Source organism: Lingula anatina, chromosome 1, assembly GCF_051362555.1.
Source record: "Lingula anatina isolate TDL-2025a chromosome 1, LinAna3.0, whole genome shotgun sequence".
In the NCBI taxonomy this organism is placed as follows: domain Eukaryota; kingdom Metazoa; phylum Brachiopoda; class Lingulata; order Lingulida; family Lingulidae; genus Lingula; species Lingula anatina.
In genome coordinates, this window is record NC_141767.1 from 42,005,332 (window position 1) to 42,024,878 (window position 19,547).

Sequence of the window (19,547 nt, forward strand, 5' to 3'; positions counted from 1 at the left end):
AGTTCAATCTAACTCAATACTTTCCTTTCTTCACCGATGAGAAACCGCCCTATAACTCATGAAAATTGTTGTGCGTGCGGCGTTTGCCGGGGTGCAGAGAAGGTGGGAGGAGGGGGGAGCTCATAAAGATCAAACACACAACAGGTAAAAGTGGATTGAACATGTTAAGCGTTGTTTTTGTTAGGATAAACGTCTAGATGTAAGTTACTTAGGCTGGCTCGGAATGTGGACTTCACAAGGAAACAACGTTATTAGAATATCATATCTACGTGACGTCAAAAGTCACGGTGTGCTTCGTTGTCAATGCATTGACGTAATAATTTTGTCTAAGTTCAAAGGCGTTAGCAACAGACAGAAAAGAGAACGATGGAAATAGTAAAATGAATTTTGCTTTAACTTTTCTTTTATTTTTAAGCGTTGCACCAAAAAGAGGTAATATTAATTTTTTTCGTGTTAAAATCGAATTCAAATACTCATTACTCGCCTGTTTGATATAATTCATATTTTGACGTAGGCCTAAATTCAGGCTAGATTTCTCAGCTGCAGATTTCTTTGTCTGTTCACGTAGGCCCTACCTAACGGTCATAATGTGTAAAAATAGTTTCTTTTATCTCATAGTATGACAGCCGGAATGACAAGCCGTTGCGCTTAAACTTTGCTATCTGCCATGTAAAATCATCAAATATTAACTAGATTGATATTAAAAACAAAACACCAATTCTAGTGCCAGTGTCTGGGTACAAACTCACCATACGGGTATCTGATGAGGAAAGAAAGGAAGAATGGGTGTACGAAAATAACTTTCCCTACTTTGAAACGCCTAATCATGGACGCAACATGCATACAAGCACTCTGAAATCAGGTAAATATTAAAGGAAATGTCAAAATAATGCACACCAGAAAAGAACTTGTCATATATTCATCTAGCATCCCACTCATCATAAGATCTTACGTGGCTTACACAAATCGTCTTAGGGGCCTACTGCATAGGCCTATAGTTATGGTCGTCACAATTTTACACGCAGATCTAGATCTAAAATTTCTAAGGCATCAGCCGGATGATTAGGCCTTCCAGACCAAAAAAAGCATGTCATTAAGAAGAAATGTGAAATATTTTAACGATTTATTTTCATTTCTTCTTTTTAAAAATATGGTTCAGGACTTTTATTTGGTGGTCATCCGTCCCATTTTATTGCAAAAAGAGACGTAATGTCCCACAAAGGTAGGTGACAAATAACATAGACTAACGATCTAACGATATTATATACATTCTGCAATACAGTCCTTTCATTTTTCTTTAGTCTTCCTTTATCTATCTTATATACTTTGCCTTAACCATTTTCTCATCACCATTACACTCAAACAAAATAGATCGCGCTTTTAAGTTAAAATCTGTTATACGAATGCCCAATTCTTTACCTTTTATTAAACGCACTATAAGTATATTTTAGCGCCTCTTATTTATTTCAGAAGATAATGGATATTGCTTAGATAGAATCTCTATATCGAAGGAATTGCACAGCAGCCCTTTACAAAAAGCTATCATAGTGGAGTTGGGAATGGAAGCAAAAATGCTTTGTCACTTTTGGTAAGAGGGTGGGTGGGCGGGCGGACAGAGCTTATGCCAAAGAAATATTTCTAGATATACTTCATGGGAGTAATAATGCAAATTGACAAACACAAAGTTACATATCAAAATATATTTGGTCATTAAAGTTTTGTTTAATATAAGGACATTTCTACGACATAAACGATACGAAGACCAGGTTTGAAAAATAAGCAAATAAAAAAATAAAGTTACACTGATCTAAACTGTAATGAATGATAAATAAATGAATGAATGATATTTCGCCTTAAACGAAAAATATTTTGGGGGAATATTTTAAACACTTTTCGAGATATGTTTCTTTCTCCAGTGACGAGTCGACTCAGAGAGCGGAGTCTCCTAGAGTCTGGCACCGCGTCGTTAGCGCAGAACCTTGGGATATGAAAAGCCGCAGCCTGAAGACAGAAGAAGTAGAGATAGACGTGCACGACGATGAAACTGCGAATCGCGTTGTGGTAACACCAGAGCATAGCTTGATCATTAAAAGAATGGAAAGAGGTAGATGCCCACGAACATGCGTGGCTTTTTCGGTACCACCTTTCCTGCATCTGTCAATTTTTGTTTAGTTTTAAATGTGAAATTTTCAGAATTCTTGAAAAGCAATGTATCTATTCTCAGGGTCATTGAAACTTTTTAAAGATTCAGTGACCCTGAGGATAGATAATACTTTTAAAAAAAGTTATGCATAGACTCTCTGTGTAATAGCACTTTTTCTCTCTTTCTTATCATTATTCCTTTATTAATTATATTTTAAATGAAGATTTTAAACTTCTTAAATTCTGTTTCACAGCTGATGCAGGGACGTATTATTGCGAGACTTTCACTGAGAAATTCAATGATGACATTCAAATGTCACCTGATGACAATGGCGAGTCTCTGCACATCAAAGGTTATAAAGTGAAAGCCGTCTATCATTTGGATTGTAAGTGAATGATTCAACCATACACGTTTTAGAATCAGATAATATTCGATCGCGTGTTTTTTTATTTCGAAACAGGGAGATGTTGTATAAAGAGGGGGCTATGTTTTATTTTTCTATTTCATATATGGCATGTTGATAAAATCTCTCAAGTTTTAAATCATTTTTCATTGAAACTTATCACAATCTCAGCAAAGAGGTGGAAAAGGGTGATTTTTTTGCGACAGTACATATTGAAGTTGATTGATCAGCATTAATTGATTTAAAATTTGCCATGTAGAAGAAAGATATGGTTAAAAACATCGAAATTCGAGGCAATGTACTGAGAAACGAACAACCTTAAGGAAGTGACATGTAAATCGTGTTCGGGTTTATTTTTAATTAATTGATTAATGAATAAGTGAATAAATAGGGTGAATGACAGGACACTCGGGGGACTAAAGAGGCGAACTATTAGCATGAAATATCTCACTCAAATTATATTTTAGTTGTGGATTTTGATATTTTCCCTTTATGCCTAACGCCTTCATCTCATTTTCCACTTGCAAACAAGTCTAGATAAATGAAAAAAGGTAAAAATTGACTGGAACTTTTTTCATCTCGAAGGGGTGAATGGTCAATCTCGCAATTTTTGAACCTCCGCGAGTGATCTTGAATTTCAATGTATTTCATACAGCAAATGCAGATTAAAGGTATCAAACATAGCATATAATTCTAACAATCGCAGTCTATCACAATGTTATTTAAAGTTATTTTAAAAAGCTGCAGGCCAAGATCAGAACAACTTTAAACCAGCCCAAATGAACGCCAAGCCTTGCATCTTAAACTTCGAGTAAAGACAAATAATTTTTTGTTGCAGATTTCGCTGAAAACAAAAACAACATACAAATAGGTAAGAATCATAATTAAATAATACACGTACATTGTAGAATCTAGGTGAAGAGCGTGAATAAAATATCCAGATTATAATAATAGAATGTTATTTTCTGTTTCCTCGAGTCTGGAATAGCATTTACGTCATGATCACCCTAATATGATATCGCCGATCGTTTTGAATTTCAGTGTCTCGAGATAAGGACGTCTTTTCACTTCCTAATATACCAATTGTTAACAGTAAGTCATTTATCATTATAGCTGATATATTTCCACATTTGTAAATTTTGTATTATGAATAGATTGTGTGTAGATTACATTGCGTTCTTATGAACGTTGCAAGGGCGATCCACCATATTTCCCTAATCAGGCAATTCAATTCCGACACCTCTTAATAATTATAAAGAATGGGGAAAATTTATCGGGGGCTTAAATAAGTACCAAATTAGAGCACCTTTTTTTGTAAATGTACGGGAGGGGGGGCAAAAATAAAAACCGCTGCACTTGAGCTGTAAGTGACATTAAGATAACCCTGGTTTTGTGGAAGAAAAAAAAAAAAGAAAAAAAAAAGAAAAAAAAAAAGAAATGTCAGTCTCAATGGTTTGACGTTGGTTTTCTCCTCCGTTATTTTGAATCTTGCGGATATCCTGGGGTAATGATTAGACTATCTGAAATGGATTGCTATAATTATTTTTACAATTTCAGTAACAGGAAACTATGTTACATTCACATCTTGGGCAAAATGGTCTGAGTGCAGTACATGTGGCAGACACGGAGAAAGAAAGAGAATAGGTGAAGAATAAGAGTCCATTTATCTCTTTTTTTACGAATTATGATTAATTATAAATACTAAAAATACTTAGTCAAACGCTTTGTCGAATGCAACTGTTTGATACTCCACCCAGCAAAATTAACAAATTAAAGTAAGATAATAAGTCCTTTAATTGAATTATTGAGGATAGGTCAGGTGTGAATTAGTAAAATGCATCTTTGAAATTTAGGAGTTTGAACTCTCATTTGTGACATCTCCTCTTACCCGTTTCGTTACCGGTGTTCGACCAAAGCGCTATACTATATATTCCATCGGAATAACTTTTCCCAGTTATTTACAATGTAATGGCCTTTGTGTTGCAGGTATTTGCAAAGTTAAGATAAGTGTACCGGAAAAACCAGTATTTCCCAAGTTTCTTGGACATATTCTGCGTTTGTACTCCGACGGGGCACCATGCCACTCATCGATGTTTTCCGAATTACCGGATATCTTTGACAGACAGGATGAAATGGAGTGGGGGAGATGTACGCTGCCCTGCAGAAAAAGTAATTTTCAAACTAATTTTGCAACACATTTTGATTTAAAATTTTCAACTGACGAAAATCATCAGAAACGCCATTTGCCATTTTTTTCATTGTTAAACAGGGATCAATTGAGACGAAAGTAAAAAAAAAAAAGAAAAAAAGCATATTCATGGTAAAATATGGATACATGATTGATGTGTGTAAGGGGAAAATGATTGACCAATAGGCTGTGCGTTTTTTAACCTTTAATACAGGTGTTGCCAAGAGACAAACACATGAAATAAAACATAAAAGATCATTTTATGGAGATAACTTCAAATATAAGGAGAGAGAGCAGAAAGAAAGTGGTGAAGAGACTGAAGTTAATGCCAAAGAAGTAAAAACGTCTCACTCCAGTAAGTAGACCTTTTGCTCTTTGTACCATGTACTTTTGAGAAGTTTCAATAATCAAATGTATGTAATAATATATAAAATCAAGAAGGAAAGCTAAATTGGGATGTGTGTACATGTAAATGCATGCGTGTGAGAGAGAGAGAGAGAGAGAGAGAGAGAGAGAGAGAGAGAGAGAGAGAAACTCATACTCTTGGCTGATTTAATCAGTTCTCGTTCCAGTTCAAGAAGAAAAAATCACCCAAGACATAGATACAGAGCTTTTGCTTGCATGCCCTGGGTGAGTATACTGGCACATTCTGGTGGAACCAAATTTTTCAACAAGAAATAAAAAATTCAATAACATGTCACAAAGACAATGCGATATTACATTTGATTGACCCTCTTCACTTAACTTCAGTGCTTCTATGTTGAACATGGTATGGTGGGTAAATGGCAGCCGCTATATCCCAGTGCTTGAGGTACAAAACAGGACAGAAGGGAGAGTAGAAATCACTGTTCTAAACCAGCTGGTTATTCATAAACTTAATGGATATGACACATTAAATCCATTCACTTGTTATGTTGAACAAAGAGAAAAAAAGAAATTTATTATAAAAGGTAAGGCATACAAAAATTCTTAATTGAATCAATATTGTGATTTCATTAGTCTTGTATGCTTTAATGTAAACTTGTCTACAAGAAAGAATCCATATAAAAAGCCAGGAAAAACGCTACCATGCATAAAAATGATATGCTTATCATTCTCCATGTGATAATAATTTTAAAATTTATGACATTTTTTTTCTTCCAGTTAATTTCAAGAAACTCCATATAATTCGTAAGTATCCATATATCAGCTTTACATTCTTGATATAAATTACGCATTGTTCACATTTGTTAATAGATTTTAGCTCACAGCTACTGTTCCAATATTATCCATTATCTTTCAGGCATGAAGATAACCACCATTTCTTATCTATTTTTTTTGTTGTATATTTTGCAGATTTTGTAGAGAATCTCAAGCAAATAGGCATTACATTTTGCCTGAATTTCTTGCTATTTATCCTTGTCCTCATCATAAAACACAAGCAGAGGATGTCTCAGCCAACAAAATGAAGAAAAACCAGAACTTGAAAGATTTAAATATTGTGGAAAAACCAGTGACTGATTGCACTTTATATAATACTCGAGGGCTGTAGTCAGCAATTTCAAAGAGGGGGTTCTTTTTCAGAAAATGTGGACCTTTTGCCGTGAACCTTCATGTACCAAGGTCAAGTTTTAGTCAAAGCAGACCTTCTCCCAGCTAAAAAGGGTGGTTCTTTTGCCCCCTACCCCCCAAGTAAAACATGTAATAGTGGGTAAATAAAAGATATTCCAAATAAAAATATTACAGTATTTTTATCTGCCACAAAAATTTTGAGTTTCATGAATATTTCTTTGATTATGAAACCACTACAACAAATGATAATGCTAAACAGTTTATTGCCATTTACATTTGTGGGAGCTTTTTTTATGAAAAATAATAATCAAAATTATCTATTTCTTTGGAATTTAGTATTTATCATAACTAGAGCTATCACACATTGTTCCTGCATGCAAAATAGGAACAAATGATCATTATCAAATCAATTCACTGTATCATATATGTAATATATTTGATAATTACACAAGCTACTACTACATTTATCTGGTTTATCTCCGAGTCAATATATTTTGGTGAGAGTGTAAAACTATTAACCTTGTAAACCAACATTTTATAAAATTTTAATGAAAGAGGATAATGGCAAAGGGACCTAAATACACAAACGCCTTGGTGGGTGGGTAACTAAAATACATAAATGGACTCTCCTTTGCCTTTCATGTTGCTACTGTAACAATAATCCTTTTGTGTGTCATATATGAGATGTGTGTCATATATGATATGTGTGTCATATATGAGATGTTTTTCAAACATATCTGCATTACTGCATTATCGCTGTTGAAGACATATATGCACCAGTATAAAATTTAAAGTCAGAGAAGTGAAGAATATCCAAAGGACAGGTGGATTATATAATACAATTTATCTGACTGCTAAAATATTATACTTTCGATCCAACTACTACACAACAAATAACATACACTATAAATGTGCAAACCATAAAGTAATTTTAAAGCATGGAGAAGCAGACTGTTAGCAATACTTTGTAGATACACTTTATACAAATTCTTCACTGAACATTTGCTGGCGAAACAATAGTGCAGGCTTTAACTTTGAAAAACCTGACAGACATTTTCCAACTGTGTCCCCTAATGTAGGGTTACCCAGAAAAATCAATAATTCTTTCATATTGTAATGCACTGGTTCAAGACTTGGAACTAACTACCAGGTTCTTTTCATGAGAAAGAAATGCATTGTGATTAACAATAGCACGTAGCATGAGATCAACTAACTTGTGTTTGCGGCTTTCTGATTCTTTGTGTCACTATGGCATAAATAACCAAATGAGGTCAGTATGATGTAGAATACAGTGAGCACATGCTCCTACTTCATAAGCTTTAGACATAACTCCCCCTCCTTCGCTGTCAAAAAATGAACAAACTGAGATAAAACCAAGCAAATGTTGTCCATGACCTAAATATAACACTCAAATTGTCCTTGCCCACTTTTTTTAGAACTGCTGAGAAAAGCAAGGTATGCTAATTCATCCTCAGCATCAGTAGAATGCTGTTTTTACAGTAACAATGCTTCATTATAATGACTTGATAACAGGAATGTCACACTACTTGATTTCATTTGATCTGAACAGAGAAAATTATAACAACATTCATCCAATGACAAATAATTATCCTTACTCTAAAGCTACAACATAAGGCCTGAGACCCAGATCTTCACACAAGACCTGTTATTTTACTTCAAATCTAGGACTTGAAGGATTAACAAACTGACAACTCCCAAAAAGATATTTTTCAGTAATGAAAGCACCAGAGTGCCTCAGTGCCACTGATATAATTTATGTAAATTATGTGAGTGAGTAAAATACTTTCAATTATAATAGTGGTCCTGGCATGTCTCAGACAGCAAAATATCCAAATAATAGTAGAGGTTTTAAATGCCTCAAAAGACTTGACATATATTAAAAAAACATATGCAACAATGAACTTATGAGATAATCAACTTCACAGAAACCACCATTCTGGGCTCCTCACAAACTTATCTCAGAACTTAAACACACTCAAAAGCTTTGTCTCCAGAAAGCAATGCAACTTAACTGTTATATGTAATAAGTGACATCAAACTGAAGCTGCTAGATAGCCATTATTATAACCATTAGTTCATTTTACAAAGCCAGAGATGCTGAAAATGACAAATGGATTTCTTGATGAAGCATTCAAATATGAGTGAATTATGATGTAAATTGCATCACTGATATGTTTTAATTGCAAAATTTATGCATCATCAAAATATCATTATCATTATGTTGAATAGTCAAGAAAACAACCCTTTACATATATATCAAACAAATAGCCAACACATCACCCAATTATCAATTTTCTTAAGTGGCTATTGGACTGTGGTTGTCAGCCCTTTAGCTCTGCTATTTTTTCATGCAGCTCGTCGGCATCCTCTGCAGTTTTCACTCTGATCAGCATCATTGTGGGTTTACTGTCAGTGACCTTGGGGTCAATGGGTGGATTAGGAATACACATCATTGTCACATTGTTTTTACCTTGCCGTCTCACTGGCATGGACGATGTCAGCATGATGTTCAACAGGATGTTACCTGGAAGTGTAGAAAGTCAAGTATAAGAAATCTTGCTTTTAGATCTGGGATAAAAATAACACGATTCCAAAAAAGGCATGGATCTAATTTTTATGAACATTTTCAGTATATAAGAGGCCACTTCCTGATAAGGCAAGGTCTGATAAATAGAACTGAAATATATGATGTGATTTATTATTATTATATAACTGGTATAGACTACAATATTATATCTGGGGATTTGCTGTGATAAAACTACATCTACTTCCCTGACATCTTCAAAAACATTATCTACCTCCCTGCCATCATCAAAAAAAAAAAACATGGTCTACCTTTGACGCCTTCCACCATTGTTACCAGCCAAACACGCCTGATGACTTAACATTGACAAAAGTCAAGCCGTCACCATCAATAAAATTTGAAAATTTGTTTTCCATTTGCTTCAGATATATTTGTGGAATAATTACACCATATTAAATTATATGATAAAACAGGAAACTGCTATATGTAACATCCTATGTGTGTCTGGTCTAAGTGAAATTGCTTTGCAATAATACAACAATAATCAAAACGGTTATAAAGCAGATAGCACTCACCTAGACTGGTATCCGCTCTCACGATAAGCTGTGTTTTGCCATCAGAAGACTTGAGATGCAGATTACCCACTCCCTTTTCAACCCAAGTGCTGTCTTTTTGGTAAAACAACTTGCACCTGAAGTATACAAGAACAGGTTGAAAATATGTCTGTATCAGAAAAATCTGTTTTCCTTTTCTGTTTCACAGTCTTGTTATTGTACACAAGCATCTTAAGTAAAGTTTGTACTTAAATGCCCTTGAATAAGATCAATTCTGAAGAACTCCAACTCTATGCCCACTCTTTTCTGCATACTTCACTTCTCCTCTACATATTTCACATTTATTACTTTTATTTTATCCCATCTCTTTTCCTCATCCTCATATTTTCTATCAGTACTGACATGACAACGTCAATGAATATGCCACACACCTTTTTGTATACAATGCTCCTTCCTCTTCTACTTGCTTCACTTCTGCTTTAGGTGGAACATACTCCTCTTCTTCACCATCTCCCCCTGTCTCTCCCCCAGAACCATCTAAACAAAAGATATTTTCAGTTTTAGCCACTGAGACATATTTTCATGTATGTGCCATCATTTTTTTTAAACAAAAGAAATGCCTTTTATTTTCCTAAACCACATAGCTCTGTCCGTAAAATTTGAGGTGCATCAACAAATCATTCATAACTGAAACTACTTCTTTCTCATTCGAAATCACTTTCAATGATTTTAGAAAATGCTGATGAATCATAACATAACTTTAGTTAAAATATTCTACACAAAAGATGAAATAAACCACTGCTTAACTTATTGTGTTGTAAGTTATGATAACTATACCTTGGTGCAGAACAATAAAACAAACCTTTTCCAGTGGACTCTGTGGGTTTATTGACAGCAAATGAGAAGGGCTGTAACCCTGATCCAAATACTGAGGTAGTACTACTTCCAAATATTGAGCCACCTGTTTTTGTAGCTTTTGCATCACTCTCTACTCCAAAGCTGAATGCTGGTTTGGGCTGTGAATCCTTGGTAGCATCAGGTGGGGACACACCAAATGTAAATCCACCAAAAGTGGGCTTCTTTTCCTCTACAAAGAGAATAACTTGGCATGCATCAAATATGTATCTGTTCGGTATTCATACATATAACTATTTATGTAATTCATTTAAATGTCAAATAAACAATTGTATGTATCAGTGGTTGTATTATCTGATTAATGGTTCAATGCATTGCCACCTATATATTTAAGTAGTTACACTAACATTGAGTAGTGAATCTCTAACACACTCAATAGTGTAAGTACACGATGTCAGCAGTGATCATATGACTTTCGCAGTTTATGGCTTGGCCGAGTTCCAATGGTAGATAGGATAAGAATATTTCGTTTAAGTCAGATGTGCAGGGGCATACGTGTAGTACTCAATATCGTTTCACTAAATGAATTAAAGCTGCTGTGCTAGTTGTTTGTCTTAAAAGACAAATCTGAAAACCAAATACTTCACTTATGCATACATGGGTATTTGAAATGAAAGTCATTTACAACAAATAGGCAAATGAACCTTTTGAAAGATATTTGAATTTTGGTCGTGAGTCATTTTTACATAAAAAGGGACTAAAAAATTACTTTTCCCATTCATTTTCACCTACCTTTCTCTTCAGTTTGTGGTACTACAGTAACAGTTGATTTTTCTTCCTTTTTGTCCTGCAGTGAAAGTTTAGCATCTTCTTCACTAGCTTCTTCTTTAGCTTCATCTGGGTATTTCTTCTCAACTTCAGCTAAATGTTTCTCATAATCTTTGAATATTGGAGTCAGGATGCAGTATGGGTTCTTTTCCACGTGCTGCTGGACCCAGCGAGCAAGACTCTCATTAAGATTCTTTAAAAGTTTAAGATACTCTCGACGAGGCAACTTGGCTTTTGATTTGCTGGCATCTCCACCATTTGAGTCATTAGATTTCTCTGCAGCTACAGAAATCTTATCAGGATTTTCACTCGACTTAGTGCTTTTAGCTCCATTTGATAAACCAGTCAGTGGTTTACTGCCAAAACTGAAAGCTGGTGCCTCAGGACCCGTACTTGAAGCAAGCCCAGCAAAACCAGTGAACCCCTTAAATGCAGAAGTGCCTCCATTCTGAAAACAACAAAAATAATGAAAATAATTAATAATAAATGAAAAAAATTAATAATAAATAAAAATCTTTTTGAAATTAGGTTATACTTTGTAGAAAAATCGGATTTGTAAGTATTTAAAAAACAAGACAACTCGATAAACTAGCTTTTGTGGATAAGTAGAAATGTGCATCTATAAGCTGGGGAGTTGAGTATGTACCACAAGTAATCTGGCAGGGCACACTATGGAACATCTTCAGCCCCCAAAGCTTTGAATAATAAGGTTTCAGATGCTAAACCTTGCTAGGTGTATCATATGTCTCAAATAGACCGCTACATGAATCCAGTATTAATGTTCTAAACAATTGTAGGAGGCATTTTCTTTTTAAGTGTAAACTTTTCCTTACAGAATCAGTGCTTCCTCCAATACCTCTCCTCTTGGCTTTCTTTATCTGTCTCTGTTCAAGGACAGTGGTTGAAGCTTGTTTAAATACACCAGCCTAGGAAAAACATTATACTAAAGTAAAAGTACTATTACAATGTCTGTGATAGATATAAAAAATAACTTAAGTCTTAACCAGATATTTTTCACTTTAAGTTGAAGTTTGCTTTAAGCAAGTACTTTAGAAGCAGAAAGCCAAAACATCTGCAGCAAAGCAACTGAGAGAATGGATTTTTTAACCATATCTACAGGACCCACAAAAAATTATCAATTTTCTTTTGATCCCTTCTTTATCCAAAACTACATTATTCTTAGCACTGGCTTAAAAGTCAACATGACAGTATAAGTGTTATGAACTAATGTGTCACAATACAATTTTAATGCAAATGTATACATGTACCTCTTCAGCCTCCTCCTCTTCATCCCAGTTACGATCAGTTAGCTGGTTAGCAGCAATTCTTTTTGACATTTTCTTTTCAGATTCTGCAGTAAAGAAGATTTTTCATAAGAAGAAGAAATGGTTTGTACTTTTACCTATATCAATTAGATATTAATTTCACACTATTATTCCCTCCAAGAACAAGATGCAAAGAATGTCTTTTAAAATAATTTTAGTACTAGTAGGTTTTTTTTTTCTAAAAATTTTTGTAATGATGAATGTAGAATTAAATTGGGTTTTGTAAGAATCCTTCCGGATGACCCTGTGGTTGGAGTGTCCGCCTCTGGAGCGGGAGGACATAGGTTTGACCCTGTCCGGGGAAACACCAGTCCTTTATAAACGATACCTGCTGTCTCCCAACTTGGCACTCAGCACTAAGGGGTTGAAGCAGGGGTCTGGTCTGGCAGTGGAGAAGTGGTATGTTTGCTAGCTTTGAAAGCCTAATACGGTGGAGGGGTGTATTCTCCCCAGGGAGGCAAGAGCGACAACTTATAGCATGCAACAGGGCAAAAATGACCAGGCTTCCTTTGAATTGTGAATTAAATAAATATATGTATAACTTCATTCCTCATATAAAATCCACAGACATTTTGCTCCAGAATTTGAATAAAAAGATATCCGATGCTATCAAACAGATTGTCATGTGTCTCACCAGCGTAGATCTAACTGGACAGCTACCAGGCTATACAACACAAAATGGTTTCACACATGAAATGAAAGTGGCAGCAAGACAACAAGTGAAAGACGTGTTCAAGGATAAAACCAACTGAACTGTAAAGTGTGATGAAAAATCAAAGCCTCTGGGACATATGGCACAAGTTGAATTATGATAAGACTATTTACTTGGATGGAATCAAGGAGCAAGCTGGTGGCAAGGCAACAGACTATCTCTAACCTCATGCAATCTTTCAAATCAGTTAAAAGTATTTAAACCCCAGATGAGTGCAGTGACTTCAACATTCTGAACAAGATTACAAACACAATGTCAGATCGCCATGTAATTTAGCCCTTGATGATATGTTGGAAAAGGAGAAGGAGCAAAGTTAAATCGCTTTAGGTGCACTATGCATCCCCTCTACACAATGGCCAAGGAAGGAAGCAGAGAGGGTTGTTAGGGAGCCTGAAACTAGGAATGTAACACCTACCAAAACATCAGGACCTATGCCATTCTGCCACCACAGTGAGAGCAGTACCCAAGCACTAGTTCAAGCAACCGACAAACTGTTTCACTTACAGCATTCCTGTAAGAAGGACATTACACTCTTTCTCAAGGGAAAAGGACTGATACAAAAGGATTCTGTTGTATACTACAAATTTGTTGGTAACAGGTTTCACATTTACATGCTGAGCTGTGGTATTTGTATCACTTTGCATCCCACATTACAGATTTCTTCAAGCAGTACTATCCACCAAAGAACAATGTACACCATTCTGCTGTCAATGCATGACAGGTTCCTGCACTGCAGATGGCCATGTGTGCAACAGGGCTGTTCAGCAAGGTGGTCACACGTTTCTGGATGCGTGTGCTTGGAATTGTTACTTATATATTGGATATGAATTCATTGTATAGAGGTATAAAGAAGCCACTGACAAGCTGAAACTATGAAAAGGCAGCTGTCAGATAAGTTACCTCGTGGTATATTTTGGGAGCCTTCAAGTAACCTGTTGAAGGAATCAAAGTCTTGTGAAGCCACCAATATCAGTGCTGAGAGAACATTTGCTTCAGCAGACCAGATAATCCATTGTGCACGGAATGCCAAAATATCCCATGTGGAAGGGAAAACCATGTACCACAAAACCAAACTGTCAAATACTTGGCTCAACTTAATGAAAAGGAAAAGCTGCACGGATTAAGTTGTGCATGCAGCAAGCGCTTGATGTCCATGTAGATAACAAGGAAAACAGGGAGGCTTTCCCCATGAGGACAGAAGACCTACTGAAGGAGAATAGAAAGCAGCTGCTTCCCAAAGAGGAAAAAGATAAAGACAAATATGAAGACCTTTGGACATGTGAAGATGACATGAGCTCCAACCTATTAGAAACTTAAAAGAACAAAATCCTTGGGTACGATCAAAGCTCAGATATATATTAGGACCAAAATTCTTGTCATGCAGTGTCTGTATATATAAAATAATTTTCACTTTGGCTATCATTCATTGTAACTATCAATTATTAAAAATGGCAAATATAAAATGCATTTTAGTGAGACTTGACTGAAGATTATCAATCTGCCTTACTTCAAGTAGACACTAATATTTATAAATCAAGATCATGGTAAGATTTTGACAACCTTTGACAAAAAATGGCAGAGATGGTGTAATTTAAAATGTAATGGCCTTTCATCCAAAATGACTTATGTTTATTACCAGGTCAGGTATGTGCCATGAGGCATAATGTTCTCGTTGATTCTACAAGTACAAGTTCATAGAACAATTCAACTGGTATTTAGAAGCCATTGATGCCAGCAAAGCTACAGACGTGTGAAAAATTGGATTGCTATTAACAGTGGCTGGGGGTGAGGCCCAAGACCTTTACCGCACTTTCACTTATGACGAAGAGGGAGACGAAAAGATTTTTGAGAAGGTAGTGGAGAATTTTAAGAGGTTCTGTGAACCGAGGAAGAATGAAATATATGAACGATACTGTTTCAGAACATGTGATCAGCAAGTCGGTGAAACTTTTGAGCACTATGTAACTGATCTCAAAAACAAAGCAGATACGTGTAACTTTGGCATTTTAAAAGAAGAAATGATCAGAGACCAGAGCGTTGTCGGCATCAGAGACCTCAGACTAAAAGAAAAACTTCTCTGCACGGAAGATCTAACCCTCTAGAAAGCCGTACAGACGTGCATGGCCGCGGAAACCTGCCAGGAGCAAATGAAAACCCATGTAGCAGTGACAAGCCTCATAACAGTAAATCTTCAACTAGAGACTGTTGCAGATGTGGGGGGGGGGGGGGGGGGGGGACCACAATAAATACAAGTGTCCGGCATGGGGAAAGATGTGTAGAAAATGCAAAGGATGGAACCATTTTGCAAATAAATGTAGAACAGACAGTAAAGTACATGCTCTGAATGCTGTATCTGATGAAAAAGATGAAGAACTATTTGTTTCTACAGTCAGAACTGACAGATCAAAGTGTGAGTGGATAGCTCCAGTGAGTGTGAATGGCACAGTTATGCCCTTGAAAATAGACAGTGGCTCTTAGGTGAACATTCTGAGTATTGAACATTATGAGTATTGATGATTACAATTTGTTAAGACAGAAACCAAGACTGTACAGTACTAACACTAAACTGAGTGCTTATAACAACACTAGCATTTCTACAAAGGGTATATGTTATGTAAGTCTGACTCTAAAGTCAGGAAAGAAAATAAATAATGTAAAATTTTATGTAGCAAACCAAGACTGTGTATCAATACTAGGAGCAGGAGATAGTGAAAAATGTGGTTTAGTAATAAGAACTAGAGATGTCAGAAAAGTATATGTATATGGCATTACAGAGGGTGGTTTAATGAAGTATTACATCAAAGAAAAGTACAGAGATGTATTTACAGGCATTGGTTGCCTGGAAGGTGAAGTTTGTATTAAACTCAAAGACAATGCAAAGCCAATAATATATGCAGCTCGTAAAGTACCTTTTGCTTTGAGAGATAAACTCCAGAAAGAATTAGAAAGATTGGTAAGTCAGAACATAATAAAGAAAACAGATGGTCCCACAGACTGGGTACTTCCCTTAGTATTAGTTGAAAAAGCTAATGGTAACCTTAGAATATGCATGGATCCTCTAAGATTGAATGAATATGTCTGCCGAGAACAATATCATTTACCAGAGAAATCTGAAATAGAGAGTGACATGGCAGGTGCCAAGTGTTTTTCAAAACTGGACCTTCGCCATGGTTTCTATAACCTTAAGTTAGATGAGCAAAGCTCTAGGTTGTGTACAGTGGCTACACCGTTTGGTAGATATTCATTTCTTAGGATGCCATATGGTGTGAAAAATGCACCAGAGATTTTTCATGCTAAGATAGCTCAGTTATTTGAAAATGAGAAAAATGTGAAAGTTTTTATTGATGATATAGTGATTTATGCTGAAACATGGTCAGAGCATAGCAGAATTTTACAACATGTGATAAATATCGTAGAGAAAGCAGGTGTGAAGCTCAATGGAGACAAATGTGAAATAAGTTGTACTGCTCTAACATTTCTAGGTGATTGTCTTACAGAACATGGTATAAAGCCAGATCCATGTAAAGTCACTGCTATAAACAATATGCCTGATCCAACATGTAAGGAAGGAATTACTTGATTGTAGTAGATTACACCTCAAATTATCCAGAAATTGCTAAATTAGAAAATTTGAGTAGTCAGTGTGTGATCCACCATTTCAAAGCTATTATAGCTAGGTATGGAATTCCTAGAATTGTTGTTACAGATCCAGGAAAACAGTTTGATTCCTATATGTTTACAGATTTTGCTAATGTATACTGAACAAAAATATAAATGCACGAAACTAAAATGGTCGGTTGAAATGGACAATCATGAAATATGCCCAGGTTGATGGTTTATTTATGAACTGATGGATTTGTTTTGATCAAGTATAGTGGTCTGGTTTCACTTGGCCGCTCCCCGTGAGTATACTCAAAGGTTTAGTTTTTACAACCATAAGACTAATGGAGCATGACGGAGTGGAGGTCAATCTGCATGACCAATACACAGACACTCCTTACAGTCTAGGCAATAAAAGGACACACCAAAATGTGCATTTCTGTCACTTGTTAACATGCCACAGATGTCTGGAATCATAAGGGAGCATGCCATCGGCATGCTCAATACTGGCTTGTCGGTAACAGAAGTTGCCGCATGCCTGAATGTGCATCATTCCACTGTCAGCCGTCTGAGAACACGCTTCAGAGACACTGGTAGCACTAGGAACCACCCACATGCACCGACCACACCCAATATGTTACCCGTCAAACACCTGTGGAATGTTCTGGATCAGCGTTTTAGCCATCATGCTCCAGCTCTCGAGAATGTTCGCCAACTGCGAGTAGCACTCCAGGAGGAACGGGATAATATCCCTCAGGCCACTATTGACAACTTAGTGATGTCCATGCGCCGCTGGTGTCATGCTCTGCGCAAAGTTAATGGTGTCTGTGAACTCAGGATGTTGACCCCAATGGTGTATTTGATGCCCTAACTCTTGGACTATGCATTTAAACTTCCCCTAATGCTCTCAAAGTGATGTCAATTTGTCGAGAAGAATATGCTGTTATTTTTGGCTATATACTCTAGTTCCACATATGAAAATAAATCTACATATTCTTTCGTGCGTTTATATTTTTGTTCAGTATATATGGATTTAAACATATCCAGAGTAGTCCAAAGCATAGTCAAAGTAATGGCAAAGCTGAGAAAGGTGTTCAGATTGTCAAAAGAATGTTAAAGAAGACCAGTGAATCTGGGGAAGATCCATATTTAGCACTGTTGAATTATAGAACTACACCTTTGTCTGGTGCAAATAGTCCTTCAGAAATAATGACGGGAAGGAAAGTTAGAAATAGATTGCCAGATGTAGTTGAACATAGAAACAAGGATTTGATGAGGAATAAGGAAAATAGTAAAAATAAAAAATATTATGTTGGTGCAAAACTGTTAAAACCTCTGCACCAAGGTGATGTTGTAAGGTTCACAGAGAAAGAAATACAGGTGTTTGAAGTGATAAAGGTAGAATTTTAGGGGAAAATTAAACGTTAAACTTGAAAATGGAACTGTATTAAGAAGGAATAGACGAGATTTACTTTTAACAAAAGAACCATTTGAGTTGAAGCCTGAAGTAGATATTGATATGGACCAGAGTCCTCAGGCACAAGTTAATGTTATGCCACAAGCTGTAACTCTACCTGATGTCAAGACTCGTAGTAGTAGAAACATTGTTAAACCAAAAAGACTTATTGAAGAGTGTTAAAGGACATTGTTTTTGTTGTTGAGATAAGGAGAACAAACAATGTAGATTAAAGCATAAGATAGTTTATTGAGAAACATTTGTTGTAAAAAAAAAAAAGATGTATCACAATGTCGTTAAATGTATGACCTTTTTGTGTTACGTAATAAAGACACTTGACGACACCACGCCATCTTAGAGTCACGTTGTTACAGGTTGGCAGTCAAACATTCAAGTTCATCCACATTTCCCTGCCTGCCAATCAAAAATAGCAGTCAACCACTCAAGGACGTCCACTTTTGAAAATGTATAAATAGAGCTGCTCTATGCAGTGTGAGCCAGTTTTTAAGTCAGAAGTCCAGTAGAGTAGAGTACAGCAAGATAGCCAGAGAGAGTGTATAGAAAGCAGCATAGAGTGCAGCAGACAGTGTATAGAGATAGAAAAGTAGCTGGTTCCCAATACAGATACATGTACATGTGACCTGCATGCTAAGTGTTCTTAGAAAATAAAAGAAAAGAAGGAAACCAGTTGAAGTGTTGTGCGGTTTTTCACAGGCCGCACTGGTGGCAGCAATCTACTTAAAGAAAAACCGATATGGTTCTGAAAGAAAACCCTAGCGCAGAGCAAGGAGAGAACATAACACTGGGGACAAGAACCCTACAATATGTACTGTACAGTGGACATGTACGTGGGTGCTAATTTAAACATCCTTGAATGAAGAGAGAGATAATGTCTGAAGACACACTAGACATTAAAATTAGGAAACAAAAATATGCAAGCTGCCACATACATTTACAAAATAGGGAATAATGTTTCGTCAAAGAAATCCAAATGCTTACTTTGTACCAAATTAACTTCGTTTCAAAATCCCGGTGTCACTCTATGGGCGCAGCCATGATGGACCTACTTTTTCAGATTATTGCGATTGCGGATGAGTTTGTTAATTTGTATTGTGTTATGTAGAAGAAAAACAATATAGAAAAGGATGCAGCTTGGGAGCCTACGACATGAAAAAGTAAAATGAATGTGATATAGTGCGCGCAACTATTTTAATAAACAGACATTCCTTTTCTTTATCATAATTGATAGGGACACATCCGGGGATTACTGACAAATATCATACTTTTGTTGGATTCTTGGCAGAAAATAGGCCACCATCCTGTTAATTCTTTTGTTATAAAAACATTCTATAATTTTAGTTCACATGAATAAATACTGACGTTATAG

The 19,547-nt window shown here is 36.0% G+C and overlaps 2 protein-coding genes across 3 annotated transcripts; one reads left to right on the forward strand and one right to left on the reverse strand.

Annotated features, from left to right (window-relative positions):
• The first annotated feature begins 1 nt into the window (after window position 1).
• Window positions 2-6,371, forward strand: LOC106163064 (uncharacterized). 2 transcript variants are annotated; one of them, XM_087000418.1, is made up of 15 exons: window positions 2-144; window positions 725-862; window positions 1,160-1,222; window positions 1,471-1,588; window positions 1,917-2,104; window positions 2,397-2,528; window positions 3,385-3,417; window positions 3,588-3,638; window positions 4,104-4,190; window positions 4,533-4,715; window positions 4,949-5,089; window positions 5,307-5,364; window positions 5,485-5,684; window positions 5,878-5,904; window positions 6,070-6,371. In XM_087000418.1, exons 2-15 carry the CDS (start codon window positions 838-840, stop codon window positions 6,180-6,182), a joined length of 1,419 nt encoding a protein of 472 aa, XP_086856544.1. In that variant the 5' UTR covers window positions 2-144; window positions 725-837; the 3' UTR covers window positions 6,183-6,371. The 2 variants fall into 2 exon arrangements, with proteins under 2 accessions (XP_086856544.1, XP_086856543.1); XM_087000417.1 differs by lacking the exon at window positions 2-144 and adding an exon at window positions 295-432.
• Window positions 6,372-6,531: 160 nt separating this feature from the next.
• LOC106163082 (nuclear pore complex protein Nup50) lies at window positions 6,532-19,269 on the reverse strand. The gene is made up of 8 exons (XM_013540558.2): window positions 19,160-19,269; window positions 12,336-12,418; window positions 11,901-11,993; window positions 11,032-11,515; window positions 10,247-10,471; window positions 9,816-9,921; window positions 9,406-9,521; window positions 6,532-8,830 (listed from the first exon to the last, which is right to left on the reverse strand). The coding sequence occupies exons 2-8, from the start codon at window positions 12,402-12,404 to the stop codon at window positions 8,628-8,630; spliced, it is 1,296 nt and encodes a 431-aa protein (XP_013396012.2). The 5' UTR covers window positions 12,405-12,418; window positions 19,160-19,269; the 3' UTR covers window positions 6,532-8,627.
• Between the last annotated feature and the right edge of the window lie 278 nt (window positions 19,270-19,547).